An 18,369-nucleotide genomic window follows, 5' to 3' on the forward strand; every position below is an offset into this window, starting at 1 on the left:
TCTTTTCTCTTCTGGGCAACAAGATTCTTATAAACTGATACGCAGAACACAGAACACTGTAAAAAAAAAAAAAGGCATGCAAAATTGGACTAAATACTCCGCGAGACTCCGAGGCCACGACAGGTGAACGGCGTTATAGCGAGGGACCACTGTATTCTCTTTACACATGTCAATAATTCTTGACGTGGATATTTGCTCGCTCAATTAATAAGACATGCCTAATCTGTCAGATTTCCTTATTTTTTAAATGTATTTCTGTATTTATTTTATTGTGACAACCGAATGGAGATGACAAAACCTGGCTGCAGCACGGGTAATTAAGGGAATGAAGGAACTATAGTTGTTATTATCAATTTCATTGTCTAAAACGATCACACCACATGAAGTTAAGCTCAGCGCTGCTCTGGCTCCAGGCTCAACGTCTGGAGAAAAAGGCGAGCAGCGCTTTCCTTCCTGTCAGCGCTGTGATCACGGATCGTGCTCCATAACAATCCCGCAAAGGCGGGATTTGTATTGATTATTATGTAGTATAATCAGGAAAGTGTTATTTATGTAACATATGCATTGATTTGTATAATGGCACTGTTTATCATGTTGATCATCTTCATTTTTATGTGGATTCCAGCGCTGGTTCATTTTGGTGTATAATTTACGCCACCTCTCGACCTGGTGTATATTTTCAGCGCAGCGTACGCCAACGACCACATTGATAAATGCCAAGTAGCGCAGCCGTTTTGGCGTACACCCCATATACGCTCAAATATCGCCGTACGCAACGTTGATACAAGAGGCCCAATGTAAGTACATAATATAACTATAAATACCTTAAAAATGCACAGATGACACAAGAAAGTGAAAACACTTATTTCCATTGTGGTCCATTTAAAAATCTAATGACAAAATAGAAGTCATAATAAAATAAAATAATAATAATAATGATAAGAATAACTAATAATAATAATTAGTGTGTATATGATAACAAGAACCTAAGGGCCCCTTCACACATAGTGCGAATTTGATGGTTTGCACATAAAGTGTGCATGAAGCAGGAATCGTATGCAAAACATGTAAAATCGTAGCTGCTTCCAACACCTTATACACCTGTTGCTACAACTATCTGTGCACACCAGCAGCTGAAAGAAAGAGTGTGCGCTGTGCGAGCTCATCAACCCTCTCGTGGCAGGTGTTGGCCAAATTCCAGCTAACCCACACAAACATCTAACACCGCTCGCATGGCACTTAGAAAATGTGTGGCCATTCTCACTATCATCATGAAAACAGTCTGCAGATAATCACTGTCGAGGTGGATGTGAAATGAAATGTGTCGAAGTGCCCCACGACTGTGAAGTTGCCGAGCGCACGTGACGTGCCAGAGTGTTGCCCATGCCACAACACGTGTGCATGTGTTTCACGTTTATGTATTATTTATGTCAGCCCAGTGATATTCACTAATTATATAGCTGTTTTTTATTTTATTTTCCTCCACATCAGCGGCGCGATGTGGTGCACCTCGTCCCATGGAACACAGTGCGAGTAGCTGCAACACCTCGCACTGTGTTCCTGCTCGAAAGACACCGTCATGTGCACAAACCATCGCACCCGCATTGTGCACGCCTGCCCGTTGGCGTGATGTTTCGTGGTGCGCTCATGCGACCTCTACGTATTTGCACTATGTGTGAAGAGGCCCTAAACAATCTATAAATACATTAAGAGAATAAATGATCATTAAAAAATTACGTAAGTAACAGAAAATAAAAGGGTGAAGGTCTTCTAAAAACTGTTGAGGACTAAGGTTTTAAAAACATTCTGGACACACACTCCATTCCAACTTATTATAGAAATTACGCATAATTTATTACCACCCTTGAAAAATGTCAGCTACCTATTTTAGAAACACGACCCAATCTAGCACCCGTGGATCCCCATAGGCAAAGAGCTAGTATAATATATATACACATATGTGTGTGTGTGTATTAGGGGTGTCACAGTACACAAAAGTCACAGTTCAGTACAAATCTGTGTTTAGCTGTTCAGTACAACTTTGGCATAGTAGCTTTAATCTGTGATCAGCGGAGCTGCTGTTAGCACTGTGAGAAAAAGTGCAAATGTAAACTAATTTTTTTCATGAAACGTTTATGACTTGATTACATCTCATCATTCATATTGGGATGATTTTACTGTGCAGCATGTTAAGTGCTTTGTTCTTTTGCGATGTGTAAAGCCAGACTCCCTTCAATATTTTGCCAATTTTACTTTTGTTTGTGTTTTGTGCAAATAACGGCATCTCACAAAAATCATTGAACACAGTGTCGCAATTTGACGGACATCTCATCTGTGAAATTTTACTTTAATTCATAACAAAACAACTTTTGTCATAAGTTGGTGGTGTCTGAACTCGAATGTGGTCTGATTACATACAGGGACAGTGATTCAACAACAAATGTTGCATCAGTACACTTTTACTTTTAGGTTCATATTTCGGAAGAAAAAGATAAATTAACCAATTCCATTCATATTTTTATATTCAAATTCCATAGTTTCTGATTGGAATAATCCAGTCGCTCGCTTCAACTGACTGGCTTCATTCAACTCGCACCACAGTCACACACAGCAGGCAGAGGGGTATGGCCACATCTCCTTTTCTCAGGCACAAGATCATGCCTCTTTTTACACAAAACATGAAACTCGGGGGGCGCTAGTGAGCAAGCATGGAGTAGGACGCGATTTCTGGAGCTCCCGCTGAGCCAACCAATTTTATGCCATAATACAGCTAATTTCATTGAGACCAACCCCGCAATACTGCCGTAACACAGCGTAATTTCGCTACAGAAGAAACTACGCCCATACGACCGGTCTGAATGGCTCAGAAACTCCAAAAATTAGCTATACCGGCAAGACTAATAGCTCGCGAGCTAAAAGAAACACGAGGCTAGCCGGCACGGACCAAGATCAAATCCCACACAGCCCGGCTGAGAGCGTGGATAGCGACATGACGACCACCGAAGACTTTAAGGAAGAGGTATTATCCTCCCTGAGAGGGGACATTTCCAAAATACTGAGGGACGAACTTAAGGCCACGCTAACAAGTGACTTCGAGGCGCTTAAGTCTGAACTACAAGGCCTCAGAGCTGAAATCGCTAATAGCACTAAAACAATGCATGAGGAAATTGGGACAATAAAGACGGATGTGAAAGATCTGCAGAGTGGACTATCTACGTGGTCAGATGAAACCACCGCACTACATGCCACTGTGGATCACCTTAAGACCCAGGTAACCACTCTGAAAGACAAATGTGAGGACATGGAGGTCCAAATGCACCGATGTAACATCAGGATAGCGGGCATAGCAGAGGGGCCTGACTCCAGCTCCCCCACAGCAGTCGCTAAAGTCATCAGGGAAATCTTACAATTAGACCGAGATGTGAAAGTGGACCGCTCTCACAGAGCACTTACTCCGGGCAATGCAAAGGACCGGGAGAAACCTTGGGTGATAATTGCCAAACTACACTACGATGAGGATGCTGCTATGATTCTGCGGAAAGCCAGAGACTGCGCGCCATTGATATACAATCAACAACGTGTTGCCATTTTTCCCGATTACATCGCTACTGTGGACAAAGCCAGAGCAGCGTTTACTGAAGTCCGAAAAATGCTGCGAGGCCGAAAGGAGATCCGCTACGGACTACTATACCCGGCCAGACTCAGGGTTACATACGGAGACCAGAGCAAGGAATTTGTGGACGCACGGATAGCCATGGACTATGCCAAGCGTATTCTTCAAATGAAGAGCGCGGAGCCAGAAGGACCGGGAACGGGGTAAGAGACGTGTAACATACACTGGCCAAAAATACCAGGACAAAGTGAATGTTGGTGATAACTAAAGACTGATTATATATAGAGTGTTTGTTGATTTAAATAATAAAATTATACCGATATACAACAGCTGTTTGATTAATACAAGTGCTGACTCCGCGGGAGCACCAGTCACTCTCTTTTAGTTTTCTTTTTTCTCTCTCCCTCCCTGTTTGCGCACTTAGAGCGCAGTTAATTCTAATCTGTGCTGCGCACTTTTGCTGCTATTTAGTAGCTTAGGGACGAGTTTCCCACACGTTAAATGTTTGTTCCCCCCCAAAATTGTATTTTTTGTGTGTGTGTTTTTTACTATGTGTTTTGTTACTTTATTTCCTTTGTTCTTTAGGGAACTTGTGTTAAGCATGAGAACAACATTGTCTTACATCTTCTTTTTTACCATAAATAGAATGAAAAATGTTTCAACTATAGATGCAGCTCACCATATATGGATGGACTGTTTGGTTTGGCCCTGCAGCTCAAGACCCACAAATAATAACTGGTGCGTGTTCATCTCCGCCTCCCACCCTGCGCCCATATCCTTACTAAATTTGTCTACATATAATATAATTTCAACCTAGATAGATGGGAATGGATGGATTAATAGTTATAAGCTATAATGTAAAGGGCCTGAACAGCCCAATCAAGAAAAAGAAAATTTTACGTCAACTAAAACAACTTAACTGCAATATAGCTCTCCTACAAGAGACTCACATGTCTGATGTTGAACATGAAAAATTAAAATCTTGGGCGGATAAAATATACTACTCTTCACACCGCTCAGGCAGAAAGAAGGGAGTTGCTATAGTTATACATAAACATATTAATTTCATGATCACTTCTATACATAAGGATACAGAGGGGAGGTATGTTCTGGTGAATGGAATAATTGACGGTGTAGAAGTTACACTAGTGAATGTATATGAGGACGAGCCTGCATTTATCAATACATTGTTTAATATAATATTACAGTTTAGTACAGGTATATTGTTAATGGGAGGTGATTTTAATTGTGTCATGTCACAGCTACTGGACCGTCAACATCCCTCCAAGACCACTTTATCTAGAATGAGTAAAGCCCTCTAAAACCACGTTCTAGAAACAGGCTTGGTGGATATATGGAGAAGCAAGTTTCCGAGAGACCGCGACTTCTCCTTTTATTCTAACAGACATGCGACCTATTCCAGGATAGATTATTTTTTCACCCCAAAGTCAGAATTACATAGGATAAAAAAAATTCAAATCTTACCTATCACCCTTTCGGAACATGCACCCATCACACTACTATGGGATATTGGCCATAAAAATACAACTAAACAATGGAGACTCAATACATCTCTACTTAATGATAAAGATTTTCTTCCTTTTATTATAGAAGAATTCAAAATGTATCTACAAACTAATGTCACCCCAGAAACAAATCCATTAATTTTATGGGACTGTGCTAAGGCTTATATCTGCGGACGAATTATTTCATACGCAACTGCAAAGAAAAGGAAAGAGGCCAAACAGCGTGAACTTGAGGATAAACTAAAAAAATTAGAACAGAAACATAAACAATCCGTCATAATTAATATTACAAAAGAGTTAAATGCCACTTGCAGAGAACTTAATAGTTTATTATCCAATAAAATTGAAGGCAATTTAAGATTCACAAATCAACGACACTATGAAGATGGGAATAGGGCAAGTAAATTACTTGCATTCAGACTTAGAAAACAACAATCAATCAATCAATCAATCAATTTTATTTATATAGCACCAAATCACAACAAACAGTTGCCCCAAGGCGCTTTAATCCTCCAATGCAGTCCACAAAATAAGATTATAGACAGATTTTGTCACTAAACCTGAAGACATAGCTGAATCTTTTGCTGAATATTATAAATCATTATATAAAAATACAGACACCTGTTCTGATGATGTGGAATTGGCTAACTATTTAGAGCACATAGAACTTACAGAATTGCCAGCCTCCTCAGCTAAGGAATTGGATGAACCCATAAAAGAAGTTGAAATTAAACAAGTCATCTCCTCACTTAAAAATGGGAAAAGCCCAGGCCCAGATGGATATGTGAACGAATTCTATAAGACCTTTAAGGATCTTTTAACCTCCCTTCTGCTAAAAGCCTATAAATATGCTCTAGAATTTAAGACGATGGCACCATCTTGGAAGGAAGCATCTATAATTGCTATACACAAAGATGGTAAAAATCCCACTGAATGTCAGTCTTATAGACCAATATCGCTATTGAACGGAGATGTACTTATATTAACTGTGATTTTAGCTCAACGGGTCAACAAGATAATCACTCAGCTTATACACCCAGACCAAACAGGATTTATTTCTGGTAGATATTATGGAGATAACGTACGTCGACTATTAAACATAATGGCCCATCAAAAGAATAAACTAGCGGAATCAGTAGTTATATCTCTGGATGCACAAAAAGCGTTCGACTGAGTATCGTGGCGATATCTGTTCCAAACATTAAAGCGGTTTAATTTTGGCCCTAACTTTCTAAGCTGGATTCAAACTCTTTATTCACATCCCCAAGCAGAGGTGAGGATTAATGGATACAGATCAAAGAGATTTATGTTGGAGCGTGGATGTAGACAAGGCTGCCCCCATCCCCGTTATTATTCGCTATAAGCATTGAGCCACTAGCACAACTTATTAGAGATAATAAGAATATACAGGGAATTATGATTGGAGGAGAGGAACACAAAATATCACTCTATGCAGACAATGTTTTATTGTATCTAACCACACCTGCAACGATAATACCTTACTTGAAAGAACTTATTTCTAATTACGGATATTACTCTGGGTACAAAATAAATGTAGATAAAACAGAAGCCATGGATATAAATAATCAGGTCTCAGAAAATATAAAGCAACAAAGTGGGTTTAGATGGCCCAAAGAGGGCATAAAATACTTAGGCATCAACATACCTCAGTCTCTTACCAACTTATTCGATGCAAATTAGAAAAAAAATTATAAAACATATTAGTGATGACTTAGAGCGATGGTCCTTACTCCCTCTCTCTCTTCTAGGGCGAGTGGAGAGTGTCCGCATGAATGTTTTGCCGAGACTACTATACTTATTTCAAATGTTACCGATTGAAATTCCAAAAACGACATTTGACCACGTTGACAAACTAATATCTAAATTTATATGGCAGAAAAAACGCCCTAGGGTTAGACTTAAAATACTGCAATCTGTTAAATCCGATGGTGGTATTAATCTCCCAAATTTCAGATATTATTTCTGGGCGGCACAAATGAAACCAATGATAGTCTGGATACAAGACGACATGTCCACCCGATGGCTAAATACAGAAAAAAGTATGTGCTCAGTACCCCTAAAGAATTTGCCCTTTTTAGATAACCCTGTAAGAGACATGACAATATGGACAGAACATACTTTAAAAAACTGGAACAAAATCCGTTTGACATTTGGGTTGCCAAGGCTGCTCTCAATCCTAACAAATATTGGCTCTATGATAACTTTCATCCCTAATAATTTAGATATTGGTTTTAGAAAATGGTCAGACTGTAATTTATCTTATCTACACCAGTTGATAAAAAATAATAATATCAAATCATTTGAAAAGCTGCAAAAGGAATTTAGCCTTCCCAAGACAGATTTTTTTAGATACCTGCAGCTTAGGTCATTTTTGACCATGCACAAAGACTGGGAGCAGCTTTTGACACCCAACCCCATAGAGACTTTTCTAGTGAAACAAATTGGTGAAGGAGACGGGAAAGTGATTGGTAAATTATATCATTTATTTATATCAATAGCCACTCAAAACTCTGAGCATGTACGTTGGAGGTGGGAGGCGGAGATGAACATCGACCTATCAACAGACACTTGGAATAAGATATGCACTAGTGCACACTTGGTCACAAGCTCAAACAATTGGAGAGAATTTAAATGGAAAGTCATACTAAGATTTTTCAGGACACCAGAGATAATAGCTAAAATGCGAACAACAAACCACAGTTCGTGCTGGAGGAACTGCGGGGCAAATACTGCTAATTACACACATATATTTTGGTCATGTCCTAAATTAAGCCTTTTTTGGAAAGAGATATTTGATGCCTTTAAAGTGATCTTCAGGAGAGATATACCACAGATCCCTTTAATAGCATTATTGGGTGCAGTTCCTGAAGATATGGACAGGAGAAATGAAAGGTATCTTTTAAATTTATTGCTTACTGTAGCACTAAAATGCATAACCATTAAATGGTTGAAGCCAGAGCCTCCATCTTCTAATATATGGATCCAGAAGGTATGGACCGTGTACCAAATGGAAGAAATTACATATTTACTGAGACTGCAGAAACCAATTTTTGATGAGAGATGGAAACCAGTTCTTCCATTATTAATACAATGACCTGTATTTGTTTGTTGTTTTCTGCTGTCATTGACATGAATACTGTGATGTATCAAACATATTTTTCTTTGATTGCTGTTTCTCATGCTGCTGTTTGTTCTTCTTTTGTGTGTATGTGTTTATATAAAAATAAAGAAAAATAAAGATTGAGTTTAAAAAAAAACATGAAACTCGAGTGAGACAGTCTGTGGAAATCAGATGAAATGTCAAATGTCATGTTTTCTGCGTGGTGTGCGTATCATACGGTTCAATACAAATACATGTAGTGTGACACCTCCTATATACATATATATAGTATAACCCCCCCCCCCAACAAAAAGCATGCTTATTTAGGGTCTGCTCCTTTCTCTGCCCCTGACCAAGGTAGCGTCTCTCCATCTAGAGTTGGTTCTGGGGCACTCAGTGCCCAGTGCTCCTTGGAGGTGGATTGTGTCTAACTGTAATTACAATGGGTTAAAGGCAGAGAACAAATTTTGTTAAATGTATGTACAAAGACAATAAAGGCCCTTCTTCTTTTATACACACACACACACACACACACACACACACACACACACACACACACACACACACACACACACACACACACACACACACACACACACACACACACACACAGTTCATCTCACCTCTATGTTTTTGTAGAGGAACACCTTATCTGAGGCAACAACAGTGTAGAGTTTGGAGCGTAAACCTCTGAGTTCCAGATAGCCCTGATAGCCAGGAGTCAACGGTGAAACAGGATTCAATGTGCTGCTCCGATGGCGCCCTCTAGTGCAGTCCTGTAGCACTGCCACCCAGTCATTTCTGTCAGCTGGATGCATATGTGAATGAGACATTATATATACATAAGATATTCATGTAGTATTCAATAAACTGAAAGACGATAATCAATGGACAAAGTCCCTTCACATGACTGCAAATTTACAGTGTTAATGTCTAGTAACTACTAGAGTCCCTTTATACAGAGAGTAGCAACATGATGAGCTGGAAAAAAAATAAATAAATAAAGGTCACGTGACTCGTGGTGCCACCTTGGGGCCAAAATAGCGTTTGCTGTTAAGCTATCTGTATGTAAATCCATCTTATTTATTTGCAGAAAATGTCGGATTGTTGCGCATTTGGATGAAAAAACAGACACAACAAGGTTCAAGATGAACAGATTCTCTTCAGATCCTAACAGAAGAAAAATTTGGAAAAATAAAGTCAGCCATGTGGGACTAATTTTCCATTAGTGCCATTTGACTCCGCCTTCGTGCGCCGTTCTGCCTCAACTGTGTTATGTGTGAAGGGGCCTTTATGGATGTTAACGCAAGATGGGTCACAAGTAATCTCAAAACCTCACTCATGCTCACACCTGTAGTTAGTCTGCATGACAGCGACGAAAGAAAACACAATATTCACTCTGGAATTTCCCCCCAGAAAAATATGTCCTCTTCATTAAAATAAGCTGTAATTTTGCCACAGATTACAAAAATCATGTTTTTATTTTATTGGGCAGTGTTAGAGAGCATCATTAGGTACGGGTTGGCAGCTTGATATGGGAACTTTTTGGTTCAGCTAAAATCAAAGCTTTCTCGTCTAGTGCAGACTGCCATGAAGTTCATAGGGAGGACAGGAACCCTTGCCCTTTGGTCCATCTATGAGCAGTCTGTTTACAGGCAAGCACGCAAAATACTATGTGATCCGTCCCACATCCTCCATTAGTAGTATGAGCTTTTACCATCCGGTAGACAATACAGAGTTCCCAAGTGTAAACGGAACAGATACAAGAACTCTTTTGTTCTGACCTCATTTAGACTCCTAAATGCTCCGTAAGGTGTATAAGTTGTTTAAGAGCAGTGTCAGAGGGTTTATGCATGTATTGGTGCATGTATGTACATTTATTACGTGTATGATGTATAGATAGGTGACTGAATGGGTATGTATGTGTGTAATGGCTAAATATATTTGGGTGTATGTTCAGGTACATGTGGATGGTTGCATGTATGTATGTATGGATTTGCACGGATAGGTGTATATACACATGCGTGTGTGTGTGTGTGTATATATGTAAAGGCCCAGTCACACGGCACTTAACGAAGGGTGACGAAGCCCTGACGAAACAAGAAATCTGGACTTTCGTTGACTGTCGTTGGCATCGTTTAACCTTCGCGCAGCCTCGTTCCTGCAGCTGGCGCTACGTCGGGATTTTTAAACTGTTGAAAAATTTTAACGAAGGGCAACGAAAACCTCAATTCGTCTGTGTCTCGTTTTGCTGTCGTTCTTGATGTTTTTTAAGCATTTGTGTAGTTTTTGTAACGTTATTGTTTAATTTGGCTTCGTTGGAGCAGCTGAATGTTTTCACACAGCGCAGAAGCCGGTTTGTGAGCGCGGCGCTGCTGCTGCTTCATGTACCGTTGGAAAATACACGACAAACTCAGCCTGCTTGCTTGGATTTTTTTTTATCTGTGTGGGGGGCAGCTTCAATGGGCTCAGGCACCTTACATAGGCCAGAATTAATATTTTGTGTGGATATAATTAATTATTTTGCGACAAGCAACTGTTGAATTTGAAACAACAAAAAAGTTGTGTAATTCCAATGGTACTTGAATGCAGCATCAGCGGCAGCAGGAGCTCTTGCGTGCGCTTATTATTTTGTATTAAATATAACAATATGAGTGTAGAAATGACAATCCAGTCCTTCTGTACATGTGGCAACCGGTAGTTGAATCAAAATGATGATATAAAGAGCTGTTCTGGAAGGAAGAATTCACATTGTGGATCAGTGATCAGCTGGTGGAATAACCGCACGAGTCAATGCGCGCGCTTACACGCACTGATTAATTTACAGCTCTGATATATTTAATCATCTTTACACTTATATTTCTATTTATTCTCCCTTTTGACAGTTTTCTGTTATAAATTAATATATATGGCTTAGAACATAATACTGTGATACGACAGTGACCACGGCACACTTTTTTCTTTTCTTTTTTTGTTTTTAAATTGGAGGAAGACGGAGCACGCAGTGTGTCGACAGACAGTGAGGGTTCTGATAATGATGGAGATGATCCCTCTTTTGTTCTGGATGAGGAGCAGGTGGTCCACCAACGTGCGTACAGATCTCCACAGATTCTGTCTGCAGTTTCTCCAGGACCCAGTGCAGAATCCTGGAATGCAGAGATGCAGACACACACTGCTCCAGCTGTGGCTCAGGTGCGTTTCGTTAAAGCGTCGAGATTGTGAGCTTTGGTTTTGTTAAGTTCCTCTTTCGTCCCTTTTGCGCTCTTGCTTCGCAGACTGTTCTGTGATAAAAGCTCTTTCGTCCACCTTTTCTCAACGAATTGTGACATTTTTTACTTTTTCCCTTCGTTCAGGAATCGTTGTGTGCCGTGTGACTGGGCCATTAGTAAGGTGTGTAATTTTATTATCCTTTTTCCGTATGTTGTCTTAATTGCATATTACATGATGGGTAGCGTGCAATATGTTGCTGAATTTTCCATAGCCGTAAGTATTTTATTGTCTGTTGTTGTATTTACTGATTTTTGAGACAGAAAGGTTTGCAGAGCACATGAAGTCCAAGACAAATTTCATTTTGGGGACAATAAAGTGTATCATATTTTGTCATATCACATTGGATCGGATCGTAAAAATAAACCTAACTCAGCCACATGGGATGCGCAGTCAGTACACTCAGGAGTGCCGGCCCCAAGTGCGGATAAATAGTAGGGTTGTGTCAGGAAGGGCATCCGACGTAAAACAAGCCAAAAACAAAGATGCAGAGTAAAAATCAAATTTCCATACCAGATCGGTTAACAACATCCCCTCCCAGTGCCGTTGCCCAACAGGGTTCCAGTGGAAATTGGGCTATAAAAGAAGAGGAGAATGTGTCCAGAGACAGCGAGAGAAAAAAAGGAAAACTACAAGGATGGAAGTGAAGGCCGGGACTTTGAATGTTGGCAGTATGACTGCTAAAGGGAGAGAGTTGGCTGATATGATGGAGAGGAGAAAGGTATACATATTGTGTGCGCAAGAGACCAAGTGGAAGGGAAGTAATGCCAGGAGCATAGACAACAGTTCTAACTGTTGTATCATGGTGTAGATAGGAAGACAAATGGTGTTGGTGTCATTATCAATCAATTTCAATCAAAAAAAGAAAAAGACATGCTGTGGAGGGGAGCAGAGATCAATCATTAATGATTAAATGCAGAGTGGTGCATACAGAGCAAAAAGAGAAAGAAACACTCAGTGCATCATGGGAGTAAGCCTGCAGTCTGAGAGCGAAGCGCTCTATTGGGGTGATATGGTACTATGAGGTCCCTAAGATAAGATGGGACCTGATTATTCAAAACCTTATAAGTAAGAAGAAGAATTTTAAATTCTATTCTAGAATTAACAGGAAGCCAACGAAGAGAGGCCAATATGGGTGAGATATGCTCTCTCCTTCTAGTCCCCGTTAGTACTCTAGCTGCAGCATTTTGAATTAACTGAAGGCTTTTCAGGGAACTTTTAGGACAACCTGATAATAATGAATTACAATAGTCCAGCCTAGAGGAAATAAATGCATGAATTAGTTTTTCAGCATCACTCTGAGACAAGACCTTTCTAATTTTAGAGATATTGCGTAAATGCAAAAAAGCAGTCCTACATATTTGTTTAATATGCGCTTTGAATGACATATCCTGATCAAAAATGACTCCAAGATTTCTCACAGTATTACTAGAGGTCAGGGTAATGCCATCCAGAGTAAGGATCTGGTTAGACACCATGTTTCTAAGATTTATGGGGCCAAGTACAATAACTTCAGTTTTATCTGAGTTTAAAAGCAGGAAATTAAAGGTCATCCATGTCTTTATGTCTGTAAGACAATCCTGCAGTTTAGCTAATTGGTGTGTGTCCTCTGGCTTCATGGATAGATAAAGCTGGGTATCATCTGCGTAACAATGAAAATTTAAGCAATGCCGTCTAATAATACTGCCTAAGGGAAGCATGTATAAAGTGAATAAAATTGGTCCTAGCACAGAACCTTGTGGAACTTCATAATTAACCTTAGTCTGTGAAGAAGATTCCCCATTTACATGAACAAATTGTAATATATTAGATAAATATGATTCAAACCACCATTATCCAGGTTATACCATTATAAAGGAAGAGCATGGTAAGAGTGTGTTGGGGTTAAGCGAGTGTTTGACAGGGTAATGAGTGTGAAGTTGGAAATTGAAGAGGTGATGATGAATATCATTAGTGCATATGCCTCACAGGTAGGTTGTGAGACAAAGGAGAAAGAAGATTTCCGGAGTGACTTAGATGACATGGTGGAGAGTGTGCCCAAGTACGAAAGAGTGTTGATAGGAGCGGACTTTAATGGACATGTCAGTGAAGGGAACAAAGGTGACGAGGAAGTAATGGGTAGATATGGTATTAAGGACAGGAATGCAGAAGGGCAGATGGTAGTTGATTTTGTAAAAAGGATGGAAATGGCTGTGGTGAATATCTATTTTAGGAAAAGGGAAGCGCAAAGGATGACAGACTAAAGGAAGGTTCACACAGGTGGACTGCATTCTTTGTAGGTGATGTAAGGCGGTGGCAGGGAAAAGTGTAGGTAGACATCATAGAATGGTGGTTTGTAGGCTGACTTTAGAGATGAAGAAGAGGATGAGAGTCAGAGCTCAGCAAAGGATCAGATGGTGGAAGCTGAAGGAGGAAGACTGTTGTGTGAAATTCAGTGAAAAGGTGAGACAGCACTGGATGGAGGGGACTCATTTTTGGACAACTGGAAAAGTACTGCAGATTTGGTGAGGAAGACAGCTAGAAATGTACTGGGTGTGACACCTGGACAGTGGAAGGATGACAAGGAGACTTGGTGGAATGAAAATGCTCAGAAAAGCAAAGAGAAAGAGGTTGGCAAAAAAGAATTGGGATAGCCAGAGAGATGAAGAAAGTATACATGAGTACAAGGAGATGCGGTGTAAGGCAAACAGAGAAGTGGCAAAAGCTAAGGAAAAAGCATTTAGTGAGCTGTACAAGAAGTTGAACAGTACGGAAAGAGAAAACAACTTTCACTGACTGAGCAGAGAAAGCAACAGAGCTACAAAGCATCTGCAGCAGGTTAGGGTGACAAAGAATGCAGAGGTTAATGTGTTCACAAGTGAGGAAAGTGTGTTGAGAAGGTGGAGGGAATATTTTGCGGAGCTGATGAATGAAGAAAATGAGAGAGAGAAAAAGCTTGGTGATGTGGAGAGAGTAAATCAGGAAGTGCAAGAGATTAATAAGGATAAAGTGAGTGCAGCTATGAAAAGGATGAGGAATGGAACAGTAGATGGTCCAGATGGCATTCCAGTGGAGGGAAACAATTGTTTAAGAGAGATGGCAGTGCAGTTTCTAACCAGATTGTTTAATAAAATCTTGGAAAGTGAGAGGACATCTGAGGAGTGGAGAGGAAGTGTGCTGGTTCCTATTTTTAAGAAACAAGGGTGATGTGCAGAGCTGCAGTAACTACAGAGGCATTAAGCTGATCACCCACAGCATGAAGTTATGGGAAAGAGTAGTAGAAGCTAGGCTTAGAAAACAGGTGAAGATCTGTAAGCAGCAATATGGTTTCATGCTGACAAAGAGCACTACGGATGCAATGTCTGGTCAGAGTACTGATGGAGATGTATATAGAAGGCCAGAAGGAGTTCCACTGTGTGTTTGTGGATTCAGAGAAAGCTTATAACAGGGTGCCAAGAGAATACTTGTGGTATTGTATGAGAAAGTCTGGAATGGCAAAGAAGTATGTGAGGGTAGTGCAGGACATGTACAAGGATGGTGTGACAGCAATGAGATGCGCAGTAGGAATCACAGATTCACTCAAGGTGGCAGTGGGATTACACCAAGGATCAGCTCTGAGTCCTTTTTTGTTCATAATGGTGATGGACGAGATCAGACAGGAGTTTCCATGGACTATGATGTTTGCAGATGACTGTGCACTGTAGTGAGAGTAGAGAGCAGGTTGAATCTAGCCTGGAAATGTGGAGATATGCTCTGGAGAGCAGCGGAATGAAAGAAAGGCTGAGTACATGTGTGTGAATGCCCAGCAGAATAATGCAATTACAAGGAGTAGAAGTGATGAAAGTAGATGAATTTAAATACTTGGGGTCAACTGTCCAAAGTAATGGAAAGTGTGATAGAGAGGTGAAGAAGAGAGTCCAGGCAGGGTGAAGTGGGTGGAGAAAGGCGGCAGGAGTGATTTGTGACTGAAGAATATCTGCAAGAGTGCATAAGTAATGAACATAGTGGGATAGCTCAGGTGGGACGGTTTGGAAACAAAGTCAGAGAGGCAAAATTAAGATGATTTGCACATGTGTACAGGAGAAACCCAGGGTATATAGGGAGAAGGATCAGGGTTCTCCCCAGACATGGAACAACAGCATTATGCCATTATAGCATTATGACAGCGCCGTTATACTGTGCCCTGCTCTCAGGTAGTTTTTGACATGCAGTGGCTGCGTCCACTGCATGCCCGCAGAGAGATGAGCAGAACAGCGCTGCAGAGAGAGAGAAAGAGAGAGAAAAAAAAACTGTCAAAGTCTTCCAATTAAAAGAGCTCCTTCTGCCTGTGTAGCTCCAGAAATTCAGAAATGTATTTATAGGCTTTATTTTACATTTGAAAGCCTTCATGTTTCCAAAGTTTGCTCAAATACGGTGTGAAAGTGACAAGTCTCTTGTTCCCTCACACACAGAGAGAGCGAGAGAGAGAGAGAGAGAGAGAGAGAAATGTGTTAACAGCGGATGCTACATGCTGTAAAAAAAATAATAATCAGCGAAGCAATTTTAATCAATGACCATCTTCACCACACAGCATCAGTGAAACAATAAAGTGTGAAAAACTGATTCAGAAAGTTTTTCATCCAGGGTTTAATCTTTAAAAGAACAGATTTACTCCTTTACTTCTTCCATTTACTTCTTACAGAATTATTTTTTTTCGTTTTCTTTTTATTATTGTTGTTTATGCACCAATGACACCAGATCAAATTACTTGTATGTGAGAACTTACCTGGCAATAAATTTGATTCTGATTTGACAATCAACTCAGTCCAGGTTTAGCTCTTGTTCAAACAAGACAATTGGGGGTTATATTGTTTTTAAAAACTATGCAAGCCCACTCAAAAATGTTGAAAATAAACCCTAAACTGTCAACATGACAGAAAAACACTGCCTGTTTTACTGGATTAAAGGTACAGTGTGTAATTTCTGAATAAGAGAGCAAATGCTATGTCCATCAAATATTAATGTTTTTAAACTTTTCAACATTATTTATTTTCTTAACTTAGAAAAATGGAAAAAAGAACTTTGACATTACAATGTAAGTGTCATTTTTTTGTCTGTTATTCTTGCTTTCAATGCATCTAAAAATGACTTGCAACGCATGCTGCCTCAGGTAATAATTGCCAACAGCGCCGCTATACTAAAAATTTCTGGGGAGAACCCTGAGATGCTAAGGATAGAGCAACCAGGCAGGAGGAGAAGAGGGAGCCCAAAGAGGAGATTTATGGATTTTCTGGGGGAGGACATGCAGGTGGTTGCTGTGACAGCAGAAGATACAGAGGACAGGGTGAGATGGAAACGACTGATCTATAGCCAAAAGAAGTGGTTACAAAAATAAACCTACCTTATAATGCTTGGATTTCAGTAGAAACTAAATTTTCTCAGTTTTGTGAAATTTCAAAGGCCCTATAGCTTTAAATTGTGCAATCCATTGCTATTCGTTAACAAAGAAAAAAAAAAGGAAAATTAGTTATGAAACAGCTTTGACCGCAAATTTGTGCGCAAGACCGAAGGTCAGTGTGGAAAACATTTTGGGGCAGATAACCTAAGAAGTTCTGCTTTTGTGGCCACATTGTTTTGAACCAGCTCAGAACACAGGATTACATGTTGAAGAAACATACAAACTCCATCTTGTTATCTTTGGTCTGATGTGAAGAGCTTCAAAAAGTTTGGTTAACACTGTTCAGACAGTAACATTAGGATAAACCTAATTTGTGATTTTATAAAACAGTTTAAAGGCGCCTTGACACTTGCACGACTTTGATTTGCAAACCGCTGTGAACCATTATAAACTGTGCCCGGTTTCGTGCAAGTGAGCAAAGAAAATTTTTAAATGTTCAAAATATCTGTCATGTATTAATTATGTGAAATTCACGTGAACACTGCACAAACAGTTAAAAAACACTGCGTGTGAGTCAGAGTGATTGTGTCAGTGCACCGTATCACAGCGCAGCTCATCTGAACGATTATAACAAGATGTTAAATCTTTTCATAAACATACTTTTACAGCTACTCATGAGAAGGAATGAACATGCAACTGTTTTACCAAGCTATTACAATATAAACATTACAAATAATTACCTTTTAGATTTGCAGGGCCAAAATGCATGCAAGTGTCAAGTAGGGGTGCAACGGTTCTCGGTTTAAAACCGAACCGTACGCTTCGCTATGCACGGTTCAATACGCCATTATGAACCACAATTGTTTGGTCTTGCCATTGACACGAATTTAAGGGCCTTTCACACCGCACACTTTCTATGCGTCGGCAATGCTTCCCAATGCGTCGTGATGTCAGGCGCTTCGCTTCGGAAGCGTCAAGGGGGGGCAGAGATTGCTACGTCACATTCTGGCTATTTCCACAACCCGAAAAAAGTTGAGCGATCACAATCTTGAATTTGCATCGCCTGAACCACAAAAAAGCTTTAAAAAACAGCAGTAGAACGATTCTCCCATCACCTTGCTGGGAGAAACTTTTTCAGCTACATTTCGGAGTGATGCCGACCGAGGGAGGACTGACGAGTTGGTGGGATATTGACCGAACCACGACAGCGGGCCGACCCGAACGGAGAAGCCGGAGTTCGGGCATCATCCCTGGGCAGAGCAAGGCAGGCAGCCGGGGGGATGGGGCAGACCCACTCAGTCCGAAATCTCCCACTTTTGGATATATGCGAAGTCCCAGTTTGACCAACAGAGTTTAGTTCTGCAGCTTTATCAAGGTGAGAATAATATAAAAATAAAATGTGATGTTAACTGCACTGCTGTGAAGGTTTAATGATAGGCTAATGTTAGCTTAGCCTTTTAGCACAGTTGATCTGAGTGAACATTTT

General features: G+C 40.2%; 1 protein-coding gene across 1 annotated transcript in view; it reads right to left on the minus strand.

The window, feature by feature from the left end:
• The window catches only part of LOC117508950 (arf-GAP with Rho-GAP domain, ANK repeat and PH domain-containing protein 1-like), a 315,020-nt gene that overhangs the window by 159,163 nt on the left and 137,488 nt on the right, over positions 1–18,369 (minus strand). Inside the window, exon 10 of the mRNA XM_034168785.1 lies at positions 8,884–9,068. Within this exon, the coding sequence (XP_034024676.1) occupies positions 8,884–9,068 (185 nt within the window). The remainder of the gene's footprint in view (positions 1–8,883; positions 9,069–18,369) is intronic.

The sequence above is a fragment of the Thalassophryne amazonica genome, chromosome 4 (assembly GCF_902500255.1).
Source record: "Thalassophryne amazonica chromosome 4, fThaAma1.1, whole genome shotgun sequence".
In the NCBI taxonomy this organism is placed as follows: domain Eukaryota; kingdom Metazoa; phylum Chordata; class Actinopteri; order Batrachoidiformes; family Batrachoididae; genus Thalassophryne; species Thalassophryne amazonica.